This window comes from Podarcis vaucheri (genome assembly GCF_965113315.1).
Source record: "Podarcis vaucheri genome assembly, chromosome: 3".
Taxonomy (NCBI): Eukaryota; Metazoa; Chordata; class Lepidosauria; order Squamata; family Lacertidae; genus Podarcis; species Podarcis vaucheri.
The window spans coordinates 37,480,722-37,502,352 of record NC_138761.1 but is presented as its reverse complement, the minus strand read 5'-3'; the positions used below and the strand labels follow the sequence as shown (position 1 = coordinate 37,502,352).

Genomic DNA, 21,631 nt, shown 5'->3' with positions numbered 1-21,631 from the left:
AGAGAAATGTTTTCGCCTGGCACTCAAGGATATGCAATGAAGGTGCCAGGTGGGCCTCCATTAAGTTACATTTTATGTCCTTTGATTTTTTTACACTGCCACAGACCGTGCCACGGTATTCAGAGGAGCTGAGTTCCAATCCACATGTTAGAGGGAGAGATGTGGATCTAGGCCACGATGTGTGGAAGTCACAAAGGTCAATTCCCTCAAGCCTCGTATCTTCATCTGGTAGACTGTGATGCTGGAGTGTGTGAGAGTCTGCAGTTTTATATCAGGAGAGACTGATGACAGAGGTGCTGCCTTTGCTTTCAAGAACAAGAAGGGAGAGAATCAATTGCTGCAAAGCGCAGCTGCAGTGTGATTAGGATATTTTCATAAAGTCTCGTAGAGTTTCTTCTACAACCCATTAAGCCCTAATTGTCACACTAATGTTATTTTATATTGTAAGAGTAGCTCCAGAATCCCGGTCTTATTGTACCCAGAGGACTCCGAGCAGCTTTTTAGCTTCACCAGGTTCTTTGCTGTAACCTTTTCAATCCATAATTATTATTCCACCCATGTAGACTCTCTCATTATTACTTAACAGTGTCACTCCTCTCACCACGACAAAGTGCAGTTGTGTAAATTAGAGCCACAATTAACCCAGCTCAGTGCTGAAGCAAGCACCTTCCTCCTGACAAGTTTTGAATTAAAGTTGATACATTTAGTCCCACAAGAAGGAGCCTCTGACCTTCATGTCGAAGGGCACAGCTGAGGTGGTTTATTTTTCCCATATGAAAAAAGTTCTGATCTGGGATCATCTTCTCTAATCTGGATGCTGATAACAAATAGGTGTGGCCCACTTTAGAGGGTCTTTCCAATTCAAAATGTTGCAAAGCACAGCTGCAACAAAACTGTGGTATGTAATCCATTGGAGCAGTCAAATACAACATTCCGTGTTTCCCTAGTGTGGACACAGACAGGGGGATGTTACTGCAGTCAGTATAACTTCCTGTTCCACTGGTCTGGAGCGTCCTCCCCCTGCATGTGACCAGGGAGATGGGTATGACCCAGGCTGATTCCATAAAAGAGCTGAATCACTCAGCCTTCTCTCTTTCTTGATGCCATACTGCTCTCCTGCAGCCATTTAGTTCTCTTGATGCTGTTCTCTTAATGTATTTTGCTGTCTGCTGGCTCTCAGCCAGCAGCACATGGGCTCAGTTCCCATAAAGGACTAACTCACACTATGTTCTGTAACTACAAGCTAAAGTCTGCCTTCAGGGATCATACTGTGAACTGAACGTGGGTAAACTTCTTGTTACTTTTAAGGAAAGACTCTTGTGTCTTTATTCTTTTGAGAGGGATCAAAGGGGACACCAGGAATAATCCAGTCTGATCAAGCCAGACTGGATTACTTAACTAAAGAGATTCAAACAAATCTGCAAACTAGCTTTCTGCTGTATTGAAGGGAATCTGCTCTGCTACATGACTCATTAGCGTGAGAGAAGGAAGGCTAATATTTACCTTGAAGAAAGGACAATATTTAATCAATATATCCTCTCCTACTATCCTTAGCATTCCCACAAAAACCTGGAGAGTTCTTCTGTTTAAGATTCAAGACACCCCATTCCATGCCCCTGCCCTTTTTCCATCACCCACCCAATGGTCAGTGTTTTATATCCAGTCTTACTACTCCCCCTTAGGAATTTATTTTTTACTGTAAAGATATTTTGTGGTTCTCTAGACCTTAGTGACTGTTAATTTATTTCAAGGATCATCAGGAAAAAAATCACAAATGGGTTTGCTCAGAAAATGCGACAACAAAACTAAGGAATACCATATAAAACAACAAAACAGATGAAACATCACTGTTCACAAAATAGAATTCTGTTCGCTCAATAAATTTCCACTCAGTGAAAAACGCACACAAAATCCACAACTGCTAACACACTCATATCTCAGTCAACCTACACATGCAGAAATTCCCCCATTTCATCACTCCCATTAAACAAAAATTAATCTAGGACTCCACCAACCCCAGTAAAAACCTCAAAACATTTCCCCAAAACACTCAAGGTTATCCACTACAGCTGAGAGTTGTTAGGAGGCCTTCAAAGAGTTACATTTCCCAGCATCCTTAACAAACTACAGTTCCCTGGATTCTTTGGGGAAAGCTATGACTGTTTAAAGTGGTATAAGAGGGCTTTAAATGTGTCGTGTGGGTGTGGCCAGAGATAGTGTTCTTGCCAATTGCAAGCTTTATAAACTGGTTCTCTGTTTCTAGTGTTCTGGGTAATTAGTGCAATGATGACCGAGAAGCATTTGACACAAATAAATTTTGCTTTTAAAAAATACCTATTTAACTCAAAGGTGGGAAATCTCAGGCCTGGGAGCCAACTGTGTCCCTCAATCCAACCGTTGGGACTCACCTCAGGCCACAACCCTACCCTTGAACTGTGATAATGTCTTTTGGGTGGAGGATGGGCAATGTGTTTGTGTGTGTGGAGGTTATGTGCGGGAAGCTCAGTCTTTTGCTTGGTAGGTATATAGCCTTCTGTGCAGTAGTAAGAGATCCATCCATCTGTTGCTCCATTCACACTGGGTTTCTCTCTGGTCTCATCCACCAGTGGCATGTGTCTCTCAGAAACTTGAATGTGGCGCTCAGGCTACAGGGTTCCCCACCTCTGATGAAACAAATCTTTCCTTAAGATTTACTAGACTATTTGTACTCTGGTTGTTATTTGCCATACTGTGTAACTCCCCAATCCTAAGATGTACCTTCCTTTGCAAACCCATAGGCTACAGGCCTTCCTCTGCCCCTTCTTCCAACCTGGCTCCTCCATGTCCCTCAACATTGATATGTTTCCTAGTCCTAGACTCAGTCAGTGAGTTTTTCCTCCCAAGTCCCTGTTATTTGGCAGCCCAATCTGCCAGGCCACAAAACTGCTTCTGGGCTTTGTGGCAAGGTTGGCCACCTTCAGCTGATTTGCCTGGCTGCCAACCAGTTGGCCAGCGGGAGATTGCCTATCTGCAAGTGCGCACTACAAGCCACCGGCTCTCAGTATTGCAAGGAGGCTCTGTGGTAATATAGCTAATATAAAGCGATTGAACTTTGGCACTTGGCACCTGGAAACCCAAGTTGTTTATTCAGGGAATTTAGCCTGAAGTTTTATACCAGATGTAAGCCGTATCACAGAGGACGAGATGGTTGGACAGTGTTCTCGAAGCCACAAACATGAGTCTGACCAAACTGCGGGAGGCAGTGGAAGATAGGAGTGCCTGGCGTGCTCTGGTCCATGGGGTCACGAAGAGTCGGACAAGACTAAACGACTAAACAACAACAAAGCCATATCAGTGCCAGGTGTAATGAACATATTAACTTTGTCACTAAAGATGCAGCAGTAACTTTGAAGTGGAATTGCTAGCGTTAGAGTCGCTCTTTGTCTCTGTTTCTCTCTCTGTTTAAAAATGAGTTCAGTACATGCTTTCCTTTCTCCTCATGAAAGTGAGCATTACAAGACCAATGTGGCTCTTTAGCTTTCTTGTTTTTTAATTCCATCTTCCTTTCATTAAATGGTCCCCAACAGGGCTTTTTGGAGGCACTAATGAAGAGTGAACAAATTGCAAACTTCGCCTGGGCTGAAGCGTAATTCACTCAGGGGGCTGGGGAGGAGTAGCAGTGGTTGGCAAATGCTCATAGACAATAAATCCACTCCTGCAGGTTGGAAGTGGAGTCTCTGCATAAGTGGACTCAGGTTATTTCATTATTTAGTTACCCTGAATAATTCAAATGGTCCTAATTGAAATAATCAGTCACAGAAATCAAACATGGGGTTTCATCCATAGACATGGGAAATACAACCCAGGCCATGAAATCTGTTAGTCCTACAAAGGACTAGCATTGTCTTATATTTGTATAAGATCTCTCCTTGTGGAATTCATTTTGTCCCAGTGTAACTTCTTCTGTGCCTAGGGAGGCTCAGTCCCTTTGGCAGGAAGTTGGAAACCATAATGTATTAGAATTTATTTATTTTTAATTGTGACATGGCTGCTGCTGAGATTTCTTCAGGTATTTCATTATTGTCCAGCTTCACCATCTTTGCGTTTATGATAACCACCATGAGTGGTACATGCTCTGGTTATCTCCTGCTTGGACTACTGCAATGCACTCTGTGTGGGGCAACTTTTGAAGGTGACCAGAATGTGGCTGCCAGACTGGTGACTGGAAGCAGCTGCCGGGACCATATAACACCAGTCCTAAAAGACCTACATTTGTTCCCAGTATGTTTCTGAGCACAAAGTGTTGGTGCTGACCTTTAAAGCTCTAAACGGCCTTGGCTCTGTATACCTGAAGGAGTGTCTCTGCCCCCATTGTTCAGCCCAGGACTGAGGTCTAGCTCCAAGGATCTTCTGGCGGTTCCCTCACTGCAAGAAGCAGAGGGCCTTCTCAGTAGTTGTGCCCACCCTGTGGAATGCCCTGCTGTCAGATGTCAAAGAGATAAATAATTATATAACCTTCCATAGACATCTGAAGGCAGCCCTGTATCAGGAAGCTTTTAATGTGTGATGTTCTGTTGTTGTGTTTTTCTATACCCTGCTGGATGCTGCCCAAAGTGGCTGGGGCAACCCAGTCGGATGGGCAAGGTACAAATTCATCATCCTCATCATCACCATCATCATTTAGTGCTTAGACTCTAAACCCCATTCAGCCATGAAGCTCAGTGAGTGATTTTCAGCTCATCACTATCTCCTAGCCTAACCAGCCTCTCAGGGGTTGCTGTTCTTTGTGCATTGAATTGTATCAAACACTCAGATGGATGTGTGTGGGTTACTAAGCAACTTCTCTTACCTTTTTGGAAATCTTACCAGCATCTTTTATCACTGGGATGGTCAACCTGTGTCCCTCCAGATGTGCTGGACTCCAGCTCCAATCAGCAGCTCCAGCCAGCATAGCCGTGGTCAGCATTCATGGGAGTTGTAGTTGAACAACATCTGGCATTCCTGCCGCACAGAGTCTGGCAACGGCAGTGCGTCCCAGACCGGTTTCCTCTCTCTAGTTTCTCCTTTCAGACATGCGTTTTGTGGTTTGAGTCATAATCCATTACAGTCAGTAATTAACTGCCTGGTATGAAAATATTCCGGTGCTGTTCGTCTTAGAGAAGATAACTCAGCCTCTTCATAAATTATAAATTGATGACTTATAAAATACACTAACCCCAGTGGGAAATAATCATTTCTTTCTGCAAAAGGGATTGTTAGAGGGAGCCATTTTGCACGCAGAGGCATGGAAAACAGTTAGGAAAACAGCAGCGCATGAATAATTTCTGTAAATGCGGTTAATCTAAACAAACAAATAGCAACATTTAGTAAGTGTTCAGAAGAAAGTAACTATTAAGGATTGGCTCCCTGGGAGTCAAAAAAGAGCTGACTGTATAACTGGGTATCAGATACTGTAGTAGTCTCCTGCGAAATGAATAATTGATGTAGGGCTAAAAACCACTACCACTGTATAATCCTGTGCAACAATTTATACAATTAAAGGCAATTGCTGTGATTGCATTTTCTCCTTATGATTATGGAATTATAGGCTGATAGGATGCAATTTCATTTTATTACAATTACCCCCCCCCACACACACACTAGAAAACATAATCACAGATTGATATAGATACACTAAGCAGGGAGGCAATTGTCCGAAGAATTGTAAGGAACATTTGGACAGGGAGGTTTGTAGCAGTATCTATACACACAGCAGCCTGTGTAGTTGATATGTGGTTAATTTTCAATTGACTGTCCAGATTTGGGGAGTCTGTGGAGTGCGGCACATCCCATTAGAAGTTTGTTGAATGGAATATGGGGTTGTCATATATATGAAGGGTCATCATCATAGCACCCATGGGTTGCAAGTGTGCCCAGCCTGTACCGCCTATGGCACCCATGAAAGGTCTCGGGAAATATCCTCTCAAAAATACACAATACTGTTCAGTCCCTGTTTGCACTGGCTCAGCCTCCTCCTGCATTGAACACTCTCCCCATTTAAGCCATAGGAAGTAGTGGTCCCTTCACCTCCCACAACCACCCTTTATATGTCATTGAAATAGACCTCAAAAGAGGAACACATCTGGCAACTCACATTTTCACTCACTGTGTTTGTTGGTGACACTATGAATTTGGGCTGGTCACCAAGGGGAGTGCTGGGAAGTTCAGGTGCCTAGCCAATGACATATTGCATTTGGAGTAGAGATGATCTGTGAAATAGATAGCTCTCACTGACTTCAAGAAAAGTCATGATCTTTTCATCATCTTTATGTTACAACCATGTAAAGAAACATTGTTCTATGTTGCTTTTCTTTTCCTTTTAACCACAAGAGGTAACCGGTGGATCAAAAGTAGCAGCTCTCATGATTGACAGTAGGTAAGGTAAAGGTAAAGGATCCCTGGATGGTTAAGTTCAGTCAAATTTGACTATGGGGTGCAGCACTCATCTCCGCTTTCAGTCCAAGGAAGCTGGCAATTGTCTGCAGACAGCTTTTCTGGGTTATGTGGCAAGCATGACTAAACTGCTTCTGGTGCACGGAACACTGTGATGAGTGCCAGGGCACACAGAAATGACCTTTATCTTACCACCACAGTAGTGGTACCTATTTATCTACTTGCTCTGGTGTGCTTTCAAACTGCTAGGTGGGCAGGAGCTGGGACAAAGCAACGGGAGCTTACCCTGTCATGCAGATTCAAACTGCCGACCTTACCATCAGCAACCCCAAGAGGCTTAGTGGTTTAGACCACAGGTAGGTATGTATGTATGTATTATTATTATTATTCCACTTGCAAGAAATATTATTGGTTGAGTGTTCAGACAGGTCACCAAAATAAATAAACGAAAGAAAAGAGGCTAATTTTTCCCAATAAGTTTTTTTACTGTACATTTTGTAGCAAAAGAGGGAGAGAAAAAAGAAAATATTTTGTTCACAGGGATGTCATTTTCTAAAACTTCAAATAGGAAACATGACGAATAACAAGATCAAATACACAGCCATGTCACAATAGATCTCTGAGCTTTTCTCTCTTAAAAAAAATACATAGAGATTTGTGTGTGTATGTGTGTTTCTTCTATCCTTTGCCACCCTTCTCAACACATCCCTTCAAAATAATGTGCAATTTCAGAAATGGTTTCCAAGTGGAATGATTCCTGGGAGCAAATAAATACAGAAAAATATATCTGAATTAAAGGCCGGTTGCTCTTGCTGCCATAAATACTGCAAATTTCACAGTTGTCATGGTTTAGTGAAGTTGCACATGCATATCCTCAGCAATCCCAGGTCTTGCAGCAATGTGCCTGCAAATGCGTCTGGTGGTTAGTTTGCAAGCCACAACAGTTGATCTCAAAAGAGCAAGGATCTTGGCATGAGAGAAGGGCTTGTGAAAGTGGTTAGGGGCAAGGGAAGCAGCACCAAAACGATTAAACATGGGACACCACCTATTCTGCAAAGCATCTTGTTTTCCATGGCTTATTGGAAACATCCCCCTAATCAAACATTTCACTGCACAATATGCCTAGAGATCTCAAATTCTTGTGCTCTTGTTTTGATTGACATTGCTACATGCCATTTGGTGGCACTGAGCACGCAAGAATGGTGCTTGTTCGTTTTCTGTAAAGGGTATGCAAGTCTACATTGTTTGTGCTCAGCTGAACAGAGGAAAACTGCCTAACCTTAGCTGGAAGTGATTTATGAATAGATAATCAAAACAGTTTCATTTTCCCCCACCCTTTGATTATGAAAACCAGCTTCCTCTTTACCTCCCTCCTCTCAGACATCAAACTCCCTCAGACAGTTGACCAAATTATCTGCAGCCTCCTTATACACTGACAAACAAAGGATCATGAAGGGAATGGACAAAGGGGGAATCTAAAAAAATATTAACTCCTAGATTTCTTTTCCCCACCCTAGGATATAAAGATCAGAAGAGGAAAACAAGTGTGCAGTTCACTAGGTGACTGGTCTTCCTTAATTTAGTGCAGGAAAGAAAAGCAATAAAAATAAACAGCAGAGACCTTTTTATTATTTCTGGGAGGAAAGAGATAAAAAAAAAAATCCTCAGCCAAACCATGGCAAGAAAATTTCCACGTGTTGCTGATTCCATTAATCTCAATTAAGCCGAGAAGATGGTTTGCACGCATGCTCTTTTTCTCCAGATGCTGTCTTGATGAAGGTCCTTGGACAACCATAGTGGCAGCTGGGCTTATCCTCAGGTCATCTTTATATCCATGGGAGTCTCCTTTTTAGAAAAAAGAAGAGGGAAGGAATTCCTCTCTGAATGAAACATATGCCGCTTAACCTGTTTTTAATCCTCATTTAAGCTTTTTTGACAGTTCACCAGGAATGCACCCGTGATTTCCTTGAGACATTCACACAAACATAATGAATGTGTTGGATACATTTCATCAGCTTCTCTCACTCTCACTCTCTCTCACACACACCTATTAACATTTCATAACCTCTCTTATCCAACTTGATTATCTGACCGATATACGGCTGTGCGCGCGCACATGTGTTGTGTGTTTCTCCCATCACGTTTATGGCCTTTTTAACAATCATGGACTTCTGTTATGCTTGGAGGGATTCAGAATGGAACGGAGGGCCACTCTTATTTACACTGTGCTTTCCATCACCCACTCCGAGCTCCCATAAGTTCCCCTCGCCCCTGTCAGGTCACTGTCGTCATACTGCAAAAGCATGCCGTTCACTGACAGACTGCGTTTTGTCCAAATGTTTGTGATCTTTTTGGGGTAGTTGCAACACTGAGAGGTGGAAAAGTCTCCCATGTCAAAAGAATGGCTACGCTTAGTTTTACCCTCCAGTGGCAACATGAGGAGGCTACGGAATTTGGACTCATGCTGGCCCAGCAGTGGCTCCTTGTCTGAGTGATGGGCCACTGTTGAAGTTCTGGAGTCTATTGTGTCCTCCTTTTTCTGACACTTCAGTTCCAGGGAGGCAAAGGCTCCCATGAGCCGATCAATGTTGTTGTGCTTTGACCTCGATGGGGGCCTCCACTTACTGGACAATGTGCCCTGCTCACTTTGGAGGCTGTAGCCATCGCAGTCGCGACTATTCACAGAGCTAGAAGAAGAGGAGATGCTGCTGTGTGCAGACTCACAGTTAAACTCCATGAGCTCGTTCCTTACCACCACTTTGGGGTTGACTTGGGGCAGGACCCCGTTCTGAACAGGCTGGGATCCATTAGTTTGTGAATAGACATTGCTAACGTTAGCCATCTTCCCCGGGGCATTGTTGCAAACCTTGTACCGGACCATGAGTACGACGATGAACACCAACAGAGTTGCCACGATGATGCCTCCGATGATCAGGATCATTGTCCCCCCCAGGAACTGGCTGTGCATGGACTGGCACTGGGGATAGTCCTCTTTGGTGTAGAACTGGGCGCAGCCCACAATGTTGGTAGCGGTGAGCGTCGTGGCGGTGTCGTCCCACATGGCCAGAACACAAAGATCATAGCCTGTCCCAGACACCAGGTTGTTCACCACAAAAGCCTTGTTTGTAGCAGGGATCATCCTTTAAGGGAAAGAAAACAGCAACATTAGTTTAAAATGTGATGGGAAAGTAGTGTGAGTGGGGTGGGTGGGGCCAAAGCACTGGACAGCAGCAGAAGGAAATGTCTAAATCTTAGTTTATTTCCTTAAATGCCTAAGTCAAAAGACATTTAGCTGTTCATCTCTGAATATGTATCCTCTACCAATTCTGTCATCACACTCTTTTTCCTACCTCCCTCCCTCCTTACAGTAGAACACATATTATCCAAAATCCTGAAATACTGGATGATATTCACAGCCTCTGGTGTCCCGGCACTCCTTCATTCCTTTCCTTACTCTGACCTTCGAGGTCACTAGTATCCTTGAATAGTGCATGGGGGCCTAGCCATTCCAACATTACTGCTGGGATTAAATCCATGTTAACACACATTACAAATCAGGAAAGTGGTTTTCATTTATTAACCTTGCAATAGAAACTCAACAATGGGCAATTGCTTTGGTTTAAAGACATGGCTGGGTCACTGAGTTATAATCCTGTAAGCATCCAAGAGCTGGCTACCTAGCTCTCCTTTTCTTGTTAATTTGGCTGAAAGGACAAAGGTGTTAAAATGGGACAAAAAGCCAGGAGATTAGACTACTTCTTTTGTATACAATATATATACTGTGTGCACACACACACAAAAGCAAAAACCAAAACAAAACCCACAACCCCATGCTGATCAAGGAATAAGAAAAGCGGAGTATTGTTTCTAACTGGATATGTATCCAGCTGACATAGGCAGCTTACATAATAAGTGATGAATCAGCAAGTTCTTCTTAGGAAACTGTCATTTCTAGAGCTCTGCCTTTGTGACAGCATAGGCTGTAGCCTGAACTGTGAGTGGGAAGTGAGACAAGTCAATCAGCCAAACCAAACCCCCCTCCTTGTTATGTTTGCTGCTGTCACCATGTGGACATCTTTATTTTTCTCTGACTTCTTCCACTATACAGCCCTTTAACATTCCAGACTTTAACCGTCCTCACCTACTCCTTGTATTGCGTAGAATAGCAAGGCACTTAAGTGTGGCCACAAACCTATTTTTTACAAAACCAATTGTACTTTTAGTTAAAGTTTAAGAAAGGCAACACAGTAAGCAGTTTTTGAGGGGGGGGGGACTTCTTTAAAAAGTAGTTTTATGATTGGAGTAGCTGTTCAATCAAGTAGAAGCAAATAAAAAAAAATAACTAGAGATAAACACATCCAGTACGTTTTTTCTAGAAAAATAGGTGCCGGTACTCACCATGAAGTTGTTACAGTAATTGCTACACTTTTTAACAACAACAAAAAAGAGGTGCCAGTGCTGGGTATCCTTGAGTAGCCCCTGAAAAAAAGCACTGCTATATCTATCAGACACTGTTTCCCTAACCAATACTTATCAACTTGCACCCATTGATTCAATTTCTGGGTCCCTTTGTGGGTTTTTTCCCCTAGCTCCTTTTTTCCAATTCCCGACTCTGCTGCCTCTCACTTTACACTGTTCAAGCTCTCTGCTTGGGCCTCTTTACTCTCTTGTAGCTCTTCCACTCCAGCTCTTTGAATCTCAGTGTTCATAACCTTCTAACAAACTACAGTGGTACCTAGGGTTAAGTACTTAATTCATTCCGGAGATCCATACTTAACATGAAACTGTTCTTAACCTGAAGCACCACTTTAGCTAATGGGGCCTCTTGCTGCTGCCGCGCCGCCGGAGCACGATTTCTGTTCTCATCCTGAAGCAAAGTTCTTAACCTGAAGCACTATTTCTGGGTTAACGGAGTCTGTAACCTGAAGCATATGTAACCCGAGGTACCACTGTATCCTCCTTTATAGCTTGACTCCTGCTCTCAACCTTTTATCCAATCAGAAGGAGAGTAGAGTCTTAGTTGAGATTCTATTTCCCATCTAGGAATGTGTGAAACAGACAAACAGTCAGGAATAAATAGTAGCTGCCTACAATCTGACCCCTGTCTGAAATTCTGACCCACTGTCAGCCTGCATAGACTAGGTATCAACCATTTTAGACCCAGGACCTACTTACAAACTAAACATGTATTTGAAGACCCATTTCTTAATCTTCTGCCATATATTTGCACAGTGGTACTGCTCCTGTTTATGTTTTCTGAGGAGCAAAAAAGAGGACACATTTGCCAACCTCTGCTTTTAACTATGGATCACTATGACGACTCTCATTTTACATACCCATGAAAAAGAGGACATGTCCTGGAATAAGAGGACATATGGCAACCCTACATCCTGTTGCAATTCACCTTGGATCAGGCCATGACCCACTAGTGGGTTCTGGCCCACCTATTAAACGCCAGTGGTGTAGACCAGGGTTTCCCAAACTTGGGTCTCCAGCTGCTGTTGGACTACAACTCCCATCATGCTTAGCTAGCAGAGCCAGTGCTCAGGGATCATGGGAATTGTAGTCCAAAAACAGCTAGTGACCCAAGTTTGGAAAACCCTGGTGTGGACAATATTGAAGTAGATAGACCAATGCTCTGCTTCAGTATAAGGCAGCTTCCAATTTTTCCTAGTAGGCAATGTGGCCCATACAGATACAAACTTAGAACTGTAGAATAACAGGAGATTCTGTTTAACACAGGCAGCTTAATAAGTACAATAGATTTCTGAAGTCTACATGGGTCTCCTGTCAATGTAGCGCTGCATATTAAGAATAACTCAGAGTGGAAATAAGAACAAGATAAAGCTCTCTCCTCCCCACTGTCCCTATTGTTCCTCATTCACAGCAACAAAATCTGTGGAATGAGGGCATATTCACAAATTGCATTTTAAACTAAAGATTGGTTCTTCAGCATGCTATATATAGAAACAGTTCCTCAAGTATTAGTTGCTACCCATACTTCTCAGTTACAAGATATTAACAAAACTTTCCAGCACAGAAATTATGATAGAACTGTTGGAAGTGTTCCTTCATAGCCAATGAGCCTTATTTCTATCTGGTTGGGAAAAAAGCAATGACAACCTAGACAGCATTTTAAAATGCAGAGACATCACCTTGCCAACAAAGGCCCATATAGTTAAAGCTATGGTTTCCCCAGTAGTGATGTATGGAAGTGAGAGCTGGACCATAAAGAAGGCTGATCGCTGAAGAATTGATGCTTTTGAATTATGGTGCAGAAGGAGACTCTTGAGTGTCCCATGGACTGCAAGAAGATCAAACCAACCCATTCTTGACGAAATCAGCCCTGAGTGCTCACTGAAAGGACAGATCCTGAAGCTGAGGCTCCAATACTTTGGCCACCTCATGAGAAGAGAAGATTCCCTGTAAAAGACCCTGATGTTGGGAAAGATGGAGGGCAAATGGGAAAATGGTGGACTTGACACCAAGACTACCTTCACTGTACTCTTTTTGTTATCTGCTTAAAACAGTCACCCCCAAACTCGGTCCTTCAGATGTTTGGGACTACAATTCCCATCGTCCCTGACCACTGGTCCTGTTAGCTAGGGATGGTGGGAGTTGTAATCCCCCAAAAATTGGAGGGCCGAGTTTGGGGATGCCTGGCTTAAAACACTTTTGTTTAGACAAGCATATCCAGGTATGCAGAAATTACATGTGTTTTCTTTCTTTTAAACTCCTGTTGGGTTTAATCGTAAAATAATTTCAATATTTTATTTTAGGTTTTAAACTACTTAGATGTTTTCTTACAATCATGCAATATATGTGTGTGTGTGTGAGAGAGAGAGAGAGAGAGAGAGAGAGAGAAAGAAAGAAAGAAAGAGCTTGTTAAATAAATAAATAAATAAATTCACATCATTTCTTTTCTTCCCCATGGAAAAATAAAATTAATGAATATTTTCTCTCTCGCTACTGGTGACTGAAGAGTTCATTCACACTTCAGGATTAAGCAAGCAGCAGCTCCATCTCCTTACCTTAGCTGAAGTGTGAAACTAGTTGCTTAGGATTAATCGTACTTTAATCCTTTTTTAAAATTCGCACCACCTTTATCTGAGATATGAATTAGCCACTCCTTATAAGCCGTGCTGAATTCTTTGAGGACTTCTCTGCCCTTCCTGGTCCCATTTGATTACAAAGCAGAAATCTAGAGGTGGTGTTTCACATAATATTCTGTGTTTATATTCTGTGGAGTTGCCACCACAGATGTCTTGAAACTGTCTGAGGTTTCTTTATACTCTCTCCCCTGTACCCATATTCTAAACTAGGGTGGGGGAACCTTAAGCTTCTCTCTCTGGCCTTCAAGATGGAAGAAGGCATCCATTTCCTTTCCCTCCTGTATTCCTCAGGTGCAGCACCATATCCATCCAGCTATTCTTCTCCCAACAAAAACTATGCCATTTGTCTTGCTGTCTGCTGTAGCAGAATTTTGCATAATGAATGAATGATGTAATTATGTTACTCCTCAAAGTTCATTTTGGTGCAGAGGAAATATACTGGAAATGTGGGATGGGAGACACACACACACACACACACACACACACACTGTTTATTGCATGGAAACAAAATAGCAAATATCTACCCCATTTGCAGTGTTGTTTTCCAGTCTGAACATGAGACAAAAAATGCTAACATAGGTCATTTCTGTCCCTGGTTCCATTTTCATCAAAATTATCTGACATCCCTGCTGCCCAGGCCACTTGCATCTCTCTCCAAGCCACATCCCTTACTAGTCCTGCTCTGCACTGGCTTTTCCCAAACTGGGATGTGTCCTTGAATAGCCAACATGCTCTTGCATGCCTGGATACAGAATGGGCAGATGTGTTTGTGTATAAACCTCTGACTCTTGCGTGGCTGAAATGCAACCAACCACACAAAGGTAAAAACACAACCTATTGTTTTGCTCACCTTTGCCTCTGGCTCTCTCACCAATGGTATGCAGCCCTCAAAAGCTCTCCATCAAGGAATGTGGTCTTTGGACTGAAGGTTCCCCACCACCGTCCTAAATCAAACCCTACCCAAACTACTTTTCTTCATTGCAGAGGGTTGAACTAAATGATCCTTGGAGCCCCTTCCAATTACATGGTTCTACTTTTCTTTAACCCCTTCATGGATCACTGCCTTGTCATGGCAAAGGGGTTTGAATAACTCCAGGAAGCTCTGAGCTATGCCATGCAGGGCCACCCAAGACGGACAGGTCATAACCGAGAGTTTAGACTAAATGTGATCCACCTGGAGAACGAACTGGCAAACCACTCCAGTATTTTGCCAAGAAAACTCCATGGACATAAAAAAGGAGAAGCTTTGAGAAGAAAGTGAGAGTTTCCAAGGCATGCTCTGGTTCACGGGGTCACGGAGAGTCACACACAACTAAGAAGACTAAACAACAACAACAACAACTTTTCTTTAAAAGCCACCACTGTTTTCACCCCATTCCCCTTGCCTTTACGTTCTGCAGCACTCCCTGTGAATACTTAATGTCAAAGTGAATTCATTTTTACTACAACAATAAAGTTCGGTAAATGCTATGATTAGCTGCCTAGTTTTCTTGCACCAAGTGGGCCCAGCTGATACCAATCTTTAATCACAAGCCAATCGCACAACCTTATCTTAGAAAGCTGTTGCAAGCATCCAGCATACTCATGCAATTACAGCTGTTTGCACTAGTGGTCTAGTCAGGTGAGTAATACATCATTGGAGGAGGCCAGTCATGGAATTGATAGCTTCTTCCATGCTTAGAATTATTATTATTATTATTATTATTATTATTATTATTATTATTATTATTATTATTATTTGTTACTTAAACTCCGCCCATCTTGCCTGGCCTCCCCAGGGGAGTTTTCTAATAAAGGAGCAAAAGTCATCACCTTCCCCAATAAGGAGATTACTAGCACAAACTATTAAGTGTATGTGCATGCTGGCTACATAAATATTAGCAGTGTCTCTCTTAGCTGCTCGGGATAAATGCAAAAGAAGAGCACAGTGCCATGATCTCTGCAATAAAGCACCACAAGAATTGCTAGGTCTAACTTGCAACCAAATATTGTTCTTCAATGACACCACATTTGTTCTTAGTGATTGGTGAATTTCCCCAAAGAACTTAAATATGTGGAAGCAGAAACAAGTAAGCTTGTTAATGAGCTGTTCCCTTTCCACTGCTCTTTCTCAATGAGGCATTATTTTATGCAGCAAAGGCACAATCCAGTTATTGCTTTTTGCGGCTATTTCATTTGTGTGCTAGGTGTTGCCCAGAAGTGATGTGATCACCCGCCTCAGAGGATTTATATGGCAGAGATGGCAACAGTAAGCTGAACTCAGGGATGAAGGAATAATAATGAAAGGGAAGGGGAAGAGATCAGCGCCAGTAGATGGAATTGAGAAGAGGATCCTGCTGTGGTCTATGGCTTCAAGAAAGAAGTAGCTTTAGAGAAGTATTTTTTTTTAGAGAAGACAAAAATGTGTAATGTGACCGAAAGTGATAGAAACTTGCTTGGATTATTTATAATATTATGAAATGAGCTCTGCTATTTTTTTGGTCTCTTTAATTAACACAAAGTGCAAAACCACAAGAATATTTGTGTCAGGGGAATGGAATGCATAGCTACTACCAACTGGGAAAATGGTCTATTGACTTGGGATGTTTATCCAAATAGGCCTCTGATCCAAATAAGCATATAACTGCAGAACTGAGGTATAGCATCCATAGCTAAATGCAAATCTAAGGGCTGCTCTTACTTGCTGCATTACTTGCTGCTGCTGATGTTGTTGCTGATATGTGTGTGTTTTAAAGGCATCATGGGATGATTTTCATCATGACTGCCATGTGCAAGGATGGTATTTAACCCTTTCCTCTTCTGCTACAATCCCAATGACCCTTGCCACTGCACCAGTTATTAACCCAGGGAAGAAAGCATCAATTGGTGTCAGTGGAAGCTGTGGTGCAGCAATTTTCATCAAAAGCACAGTGGGGATTGAAAGGGCTAACTCCCTCTTGAAACATGCCACGTTCCTGACCATAATTACTCCATACCTGCAAGGGTTGTTGTTGTTGTTTTTTTAAAAAGGATACCATAGCAAGTGTAGCATCACATATGAATGCCATTCCTGGACAGTGTGATACTTCCAAGAGGCTGTATACCATAATACAAGGGGCATTGGCCAAGTTGGCACAGGAGGGGGGATTTGTCCCCACCCTTGTAATCAGAATTTTGGTGAGGAAATGGCTATGAACAGGCATGAAAAATGGATGCAAGATTTGGAGGTGAAAACTCAATCCAATAAAGATTTATAAAATTGTGAGATTTATGCAGAAATGTGGAGAACTGAGTTTAAAATTGGAATATTGAGAAACCGAGCAAGAACAAATCTAAGAGATTGATTCATCCCTCTCCTAAATGGACCCAGTTTATTTGCTTGAGCAAATAACCATGACAGCCGTGGTTTCTTTTAATTGCAAATCCAGACACACCATGAATCTTAGAGTTAAACCTGTACACCTGCCTTCCTGAATCTAAGAATATGGGAGAGTAGTTGTGGCATCATCAAGTTCAGCAGTCAGTGTGAATTCTCCCTTCAGTGCTGCATTCATGCTTTGAAGGCAACAGTCTATCACTGCAGGATCAGATCTGTGTTTCAGAAGCATGTGGATTTGAAGCAGTCACCAATCCAGTGACATAGAATCATAGAATAGAATCATAGAGTTGGAAGAGACCACAAGGGCCATCGAGTCCAACCCCCTGCCAAGCAGGAAACACCATCAGAGCACTCCTGACATATGGTTGTCAAGCCTCTGCTTAAAGACCTCCAAAGTAGGAGACTCCACCACACTCCTTGGCAGCAAATTCCACTGTCGAACAGCTCTTACTGTCAGGAAGTTCTTCCTAATGTTTAGGTGGAATCTTCTTTCTTGTAGTTTGGATCCATTGCTCCGTGTCCGCTTCTCCGGAGCAGCAGAAAACAACCTTTCTCCCTCCTCTATGTGACATCCTTTTATATATTTGAACATGGCTATCATATCACCCCTTAACCTCCTCTTCTCCAGGCTAAACATGCCCAGCTCCCTTAGCCGTTCCTCATAAGGCATCGTTTCCAGGCCTTTGACCATTTTTGTTGCCCTCCTCTGGACACGTTCCAGTTTGTCAGTGTCCTTCTTGAATTGTGGTGCCCAGAACTGGACACAGTACTCCAGGTGTGGTCTGACCAGAGCAGAATACAGTGGCACTATTACTTCCCTTGATCTAGATGCTATACTCCTATTGATGCAGCCCAGAATTGCATAGAAGTAGTTGTCTCCACAGTGCATCACAAGATCTCCACTCTGGTTAAATGCTAGTAATTTTGGAATGTGGAAGCCCCAATTAAAGTTTGTTCAGAGTTTTGAGCTCCTATGGGGATACCAACCCAGATTACAGCTAAAATGCTTGGGACGTTATCAAATCCTGCCTAGCTACCCCCTGCACAGCTAATGTTCCATGATTAACAGTACCAGGACTGCAGAGCAGCTGTGAAAGGATGCACTGTGTGATGGAGCAAAGCAGGAATTGGAGTGGCCTCTCTCAGCTGCGTATGTTGGGGATAATCAAAGAGTCATCAATATCCCTGAGTGAAAATGTGTCTGCATTGATTTTAGGTGTGAAGACTCTTAAGAGCTACCATCAATCACAGCCGACTAGCAATACGTTTTGAGGAGGGAGGGTTATTTCAGAGAGTGTCTCAAAAATAGTCTTGAGATTGGGTAACTTCATGAAAAGTAGATCATCCTCTTCAGACATGGGAGCACCACCTTTGCTTTTATTTGTTAACTCCCAGAGTGCTTGAATACTTTCTCATTCAACCTGAAGTGCTCATATTTCAGATTCATATGGCATGGAGAAAGTGAATGTAGAAATTTTTTTTTGTCTCTCGTAACACTAGAACTCGTGGACCTCAAATGAAGCCGAATGTTGGAAAATTTGGGATAGATAAAAGCAAGTCTTCACACGGTGCGTAACTATGGAAGTCGCTCCCACAGGAGGAAGTGATGGCCATCAACTTTGATGGCTTTAGAAGAGGGCAAATTCATGGAGGAGAGGGCTATGTTCTGCCTCCACAGTCAGAGGCAGTAATGCTTCTGAATACCAGGTGCTGGAAACTACAGAAGGGGGAGAGTGCTCTTGTGCCCAAAACCTCCTTGTGGGTTTTCCACAGACATCTGGTTGGCCATTGTGAGACTGTGATGCTTGACTAGATGGGCCATTGTACTGCCATTGTCCTTCCTGTTGGGACCGTGCTGAGGAGGGCTGCACTGAGGGGGAATGGTGGGAACCACTCCTCTCCCTGCTGCTGTTGCTCCTGAATCTTCCCAGGAGCAGGAGGACAGTATCGATTTGGAATAGTGGTTTGCAGAGGGGCATAGTTCAGAAAGCAGAAGCTGGGACATACTGGATGGGGAACAGCTAGGTGAAGAAACACTGGAAGAAAGAGGGTTAACAGATTCACAGACTCTGGAAAGCCCAAGGTCAAGAAGAGCTCAGAAAGTCTCAGAACAGAAAGCATAGGGGTTACAAACTCAGATTACAAGACGTAGGAGTGATGTAGATTAATAGGGACAGAAGGAGATGTGATCCTTAATTGGGAGCACTGCCATTTCTAGGAGATGTGTTCTTTATTCTCTCGCTGTGATTATTAAAGTTTCTAACTGGTAAGACGTTCCTTTCTTTGATCTTCTGATCTACTGCCACGGGGGGAGGAAGCCGACTCCCTGAAGGCTGACACTTCCGTTGGAACATCCATGTGGTGATTCACTTTTGGTACACAGCTGAGCTCATAGGTTAGTTAGGCACCATTCTAATTTCTACATTGCTTGTCTACTCAAGATCAGGCACTGCATTTACTTTCCCCTTTTCTGCACTAAACAAGAGTGTGAGTACATCACACTGGATGTTTGCTTTGTCAGTGCTTGAAAAGTGTAGACCTGTGCCTTTGCCTGTGCATTTTGTTTTCAAGATGATTGGGTCACCTGTCAGACTTGGCCTGCAGGGGGTGTGATGGGGGGAAAGTAAGGATCCAGCCCACAGGCTGGATTCAGTTCTCAACTCCTGCTTCCAAAGATTCTCAGCAAACTGAATGGGCAAAAAGCACATTAGGCATGTATTTTCTGCTCAAGTCCAGGCACTTTGTCACTTCTCCCACTCTTATCCTATTCTGAGATTCAAGGGCAATTCAGGCTTGGCAAACTGACCTGATTTGCACCTCCCAGACTAATGTGTTGATTAGAGCTGAGCTCTCCACCAGCTTTCACACTTCCTAAAAATTCCAACGAGCTTCTTAGCACCAAAAACGTATCAGAATTTATTTTGAGTTAAAATATATTTTAAAAGGGAGGGACCAATACAAAAAAAGAGCATTCCTATTTAAATAAATATTTAAAAGTAAATTATGTCATGCAGATATTTTTAAAAATGCAATTAAGACAGAAATGGGAAGGGATTTTTTTGGGGTGAAAACTTGTGGACATTGATATGGTCAGGACAGATCTACCCTTCCTGAAAAAGAGTCTCCACACCCATTGTTCAGCGCAGAAACTGAGGTCCAGCTCTGAGGGCCTTCTGGCGGTTCCCACACTGTGAGGAGTGAAGTTACAGGGAACTAGGCAAAGGGCCTTCTCAGTGGTGGTGCCTGCCCTGTGGAACAGCCTCCCATCAGATGTCAAGGAAATAAACAACCATCTGACATTTAGAAGACATCCAAAGGCACCCCTGTTTAGGGAAGTTTTAATGTTTGATGTTTTATTGCTTATTATTATGATTGTTATTCTGTTGGGAGCCGCCAACACAGCAAGATGGGTGAGCTATAAATAAATTATTATTATTATTATTATTATTATTATTATTATTATTATTATTATTATTATTATGCCTGTTGCACAGATGTACATGGAGTGCTGGCAAAGGAAGGAAGTTAGGGAAAAGGACTGATCTGCTCTTACTTTCTGTTATTGTCTTATGGTGGGGAAATGGGGATTCCTAACCATAATTAAGACACTTACTATGAGGAGCTGCTACCCACTCATGAAAGTTATTTCTGCCTCCTGGGTAAGGATGGACAAACACGACCATTTCATTTTCCCATTTTTTTCCACTCTTGAGTTCTCCATCCCTCTTCATTAGTTTGTGCTTTTTTTTTTTTTTTTAGTTCTCATGAAAATTCATCAGGATTGTAGTGCAAATTTCTCCTTGATTGCAATTTTGCCTAAAGTACACATTTCTGCAAAACCATTTCCTCTGCTATGAAGTATTTTTGGATGTTATTTTCATGCACATACATGCCCTAGTTTTACCCTAGTAGGTGTATTCTTGTACACATGACATGGCTGCTGGATTCCACTGCATAATTTGGAGAAGTTTGAATTTTGAAGGATGACCGTGCTTCAGTTCGCTTACTTTCAGAAAGTGTGAATTATATAGATTTGCCTTGAAATGCAAGTGGAATTGAATTTTTTCCCTAATCCCCACTCCCAGAGAGGCTTCCCACAAACTCCAGGATTCACAGCTCTACATATTTTTCTGGTCCAAGTCTAATAAAATTAATCTTGCGTTTGACCCGAGCACTATAACATTAATGAATCATATAACTAGAAATAAATATATATCTCCCATTGCCTCTGACTCCAGCTCTCCTCTTTGATTTCCTCCTTGACAATCTGCACCCCCTGGTGTGCTCTCTCAGTACATATCAGTAACATACCATGTGCTCCTGAGGACCCAGCACAGCATAAATTGCATTTTTGCAATGTTTTAACTAGGTCTGTGGCATCATTAAGCAAATTAGGAAATAAAAAGGCTCCGGAAGCCCAGCAGGAAACCTTTAATTCTCAGGTTTGTTGTGGACTTTCAGTCCTATTCCTGATGAGAACTTAATGCTCATATACCCTGTTTTCAACCAATGGACTAAGTCACATGTTAACCAATGGACTAAGTCACATGTTAAAGGGCGGGGCAAAGGGGGAATTGATTAGGCTAATTGGGTTGGCCACTCAGTCCCTATTCTCCCATCATGGGGTAAAAGATAAGAAACTTTCTGTTTGCTAATTGAGCTGGGCAGTTTGAAAAGGATGGCTTTACAAGAAGCCTTGTTTAAAGGCATCAGACTGTAAGAGACAACTGACCATATGGAACAGAGGTGT

The 21,631-nt window shown here is 42.5% G+C and overlaps 1 protein-coding gene and 1 long non-coding RNA gene across 6 annotated transcripts in view; both read right to left on the bottom strand.

Annotated features, from left to right (window-relative positions):
- Positions 1-1,023: 1,023 nt before the first annotated feature.
- The window catches only part of LOC309527916, a 241,439-nt gene continuing 220,831 nt past the window's right edge, over positions 1,024-21,631 (bottom strand). The window contains exon 3 of the long non-coding RNA XR_014217432.1: positions 1,024-1,236. This is a non-coding gene — a long non-coding RNA (uncharacterized lncRNA). The remainder of the gene's footprint in view (positions 1,237-21,631) is intronic.
- LRFN2 (leucine rich repeat and fibronectin type III domain containing 2) overlaps positions 7,334-21,631 on the bottom strand; it is a 274,266-nt gene continuing 259,968 nt past the window's right edge. For all 5 annotated transcript variants that reach the window (XM_082214823.1, XM_082214820.1, XM_082214824.1 and 2 more), the window contains one exon: positions 7,334-9,551. In XM_082214823.1, the coding sequence (XP_082070949.1) occupies positions 8,630-9,551 (922 nt within the window). In that variant the 3' untranslated portion in view covers positions 7,334-8,629. The remainder of the gene's footprint in view (positions 9,552-21,631) is intronic.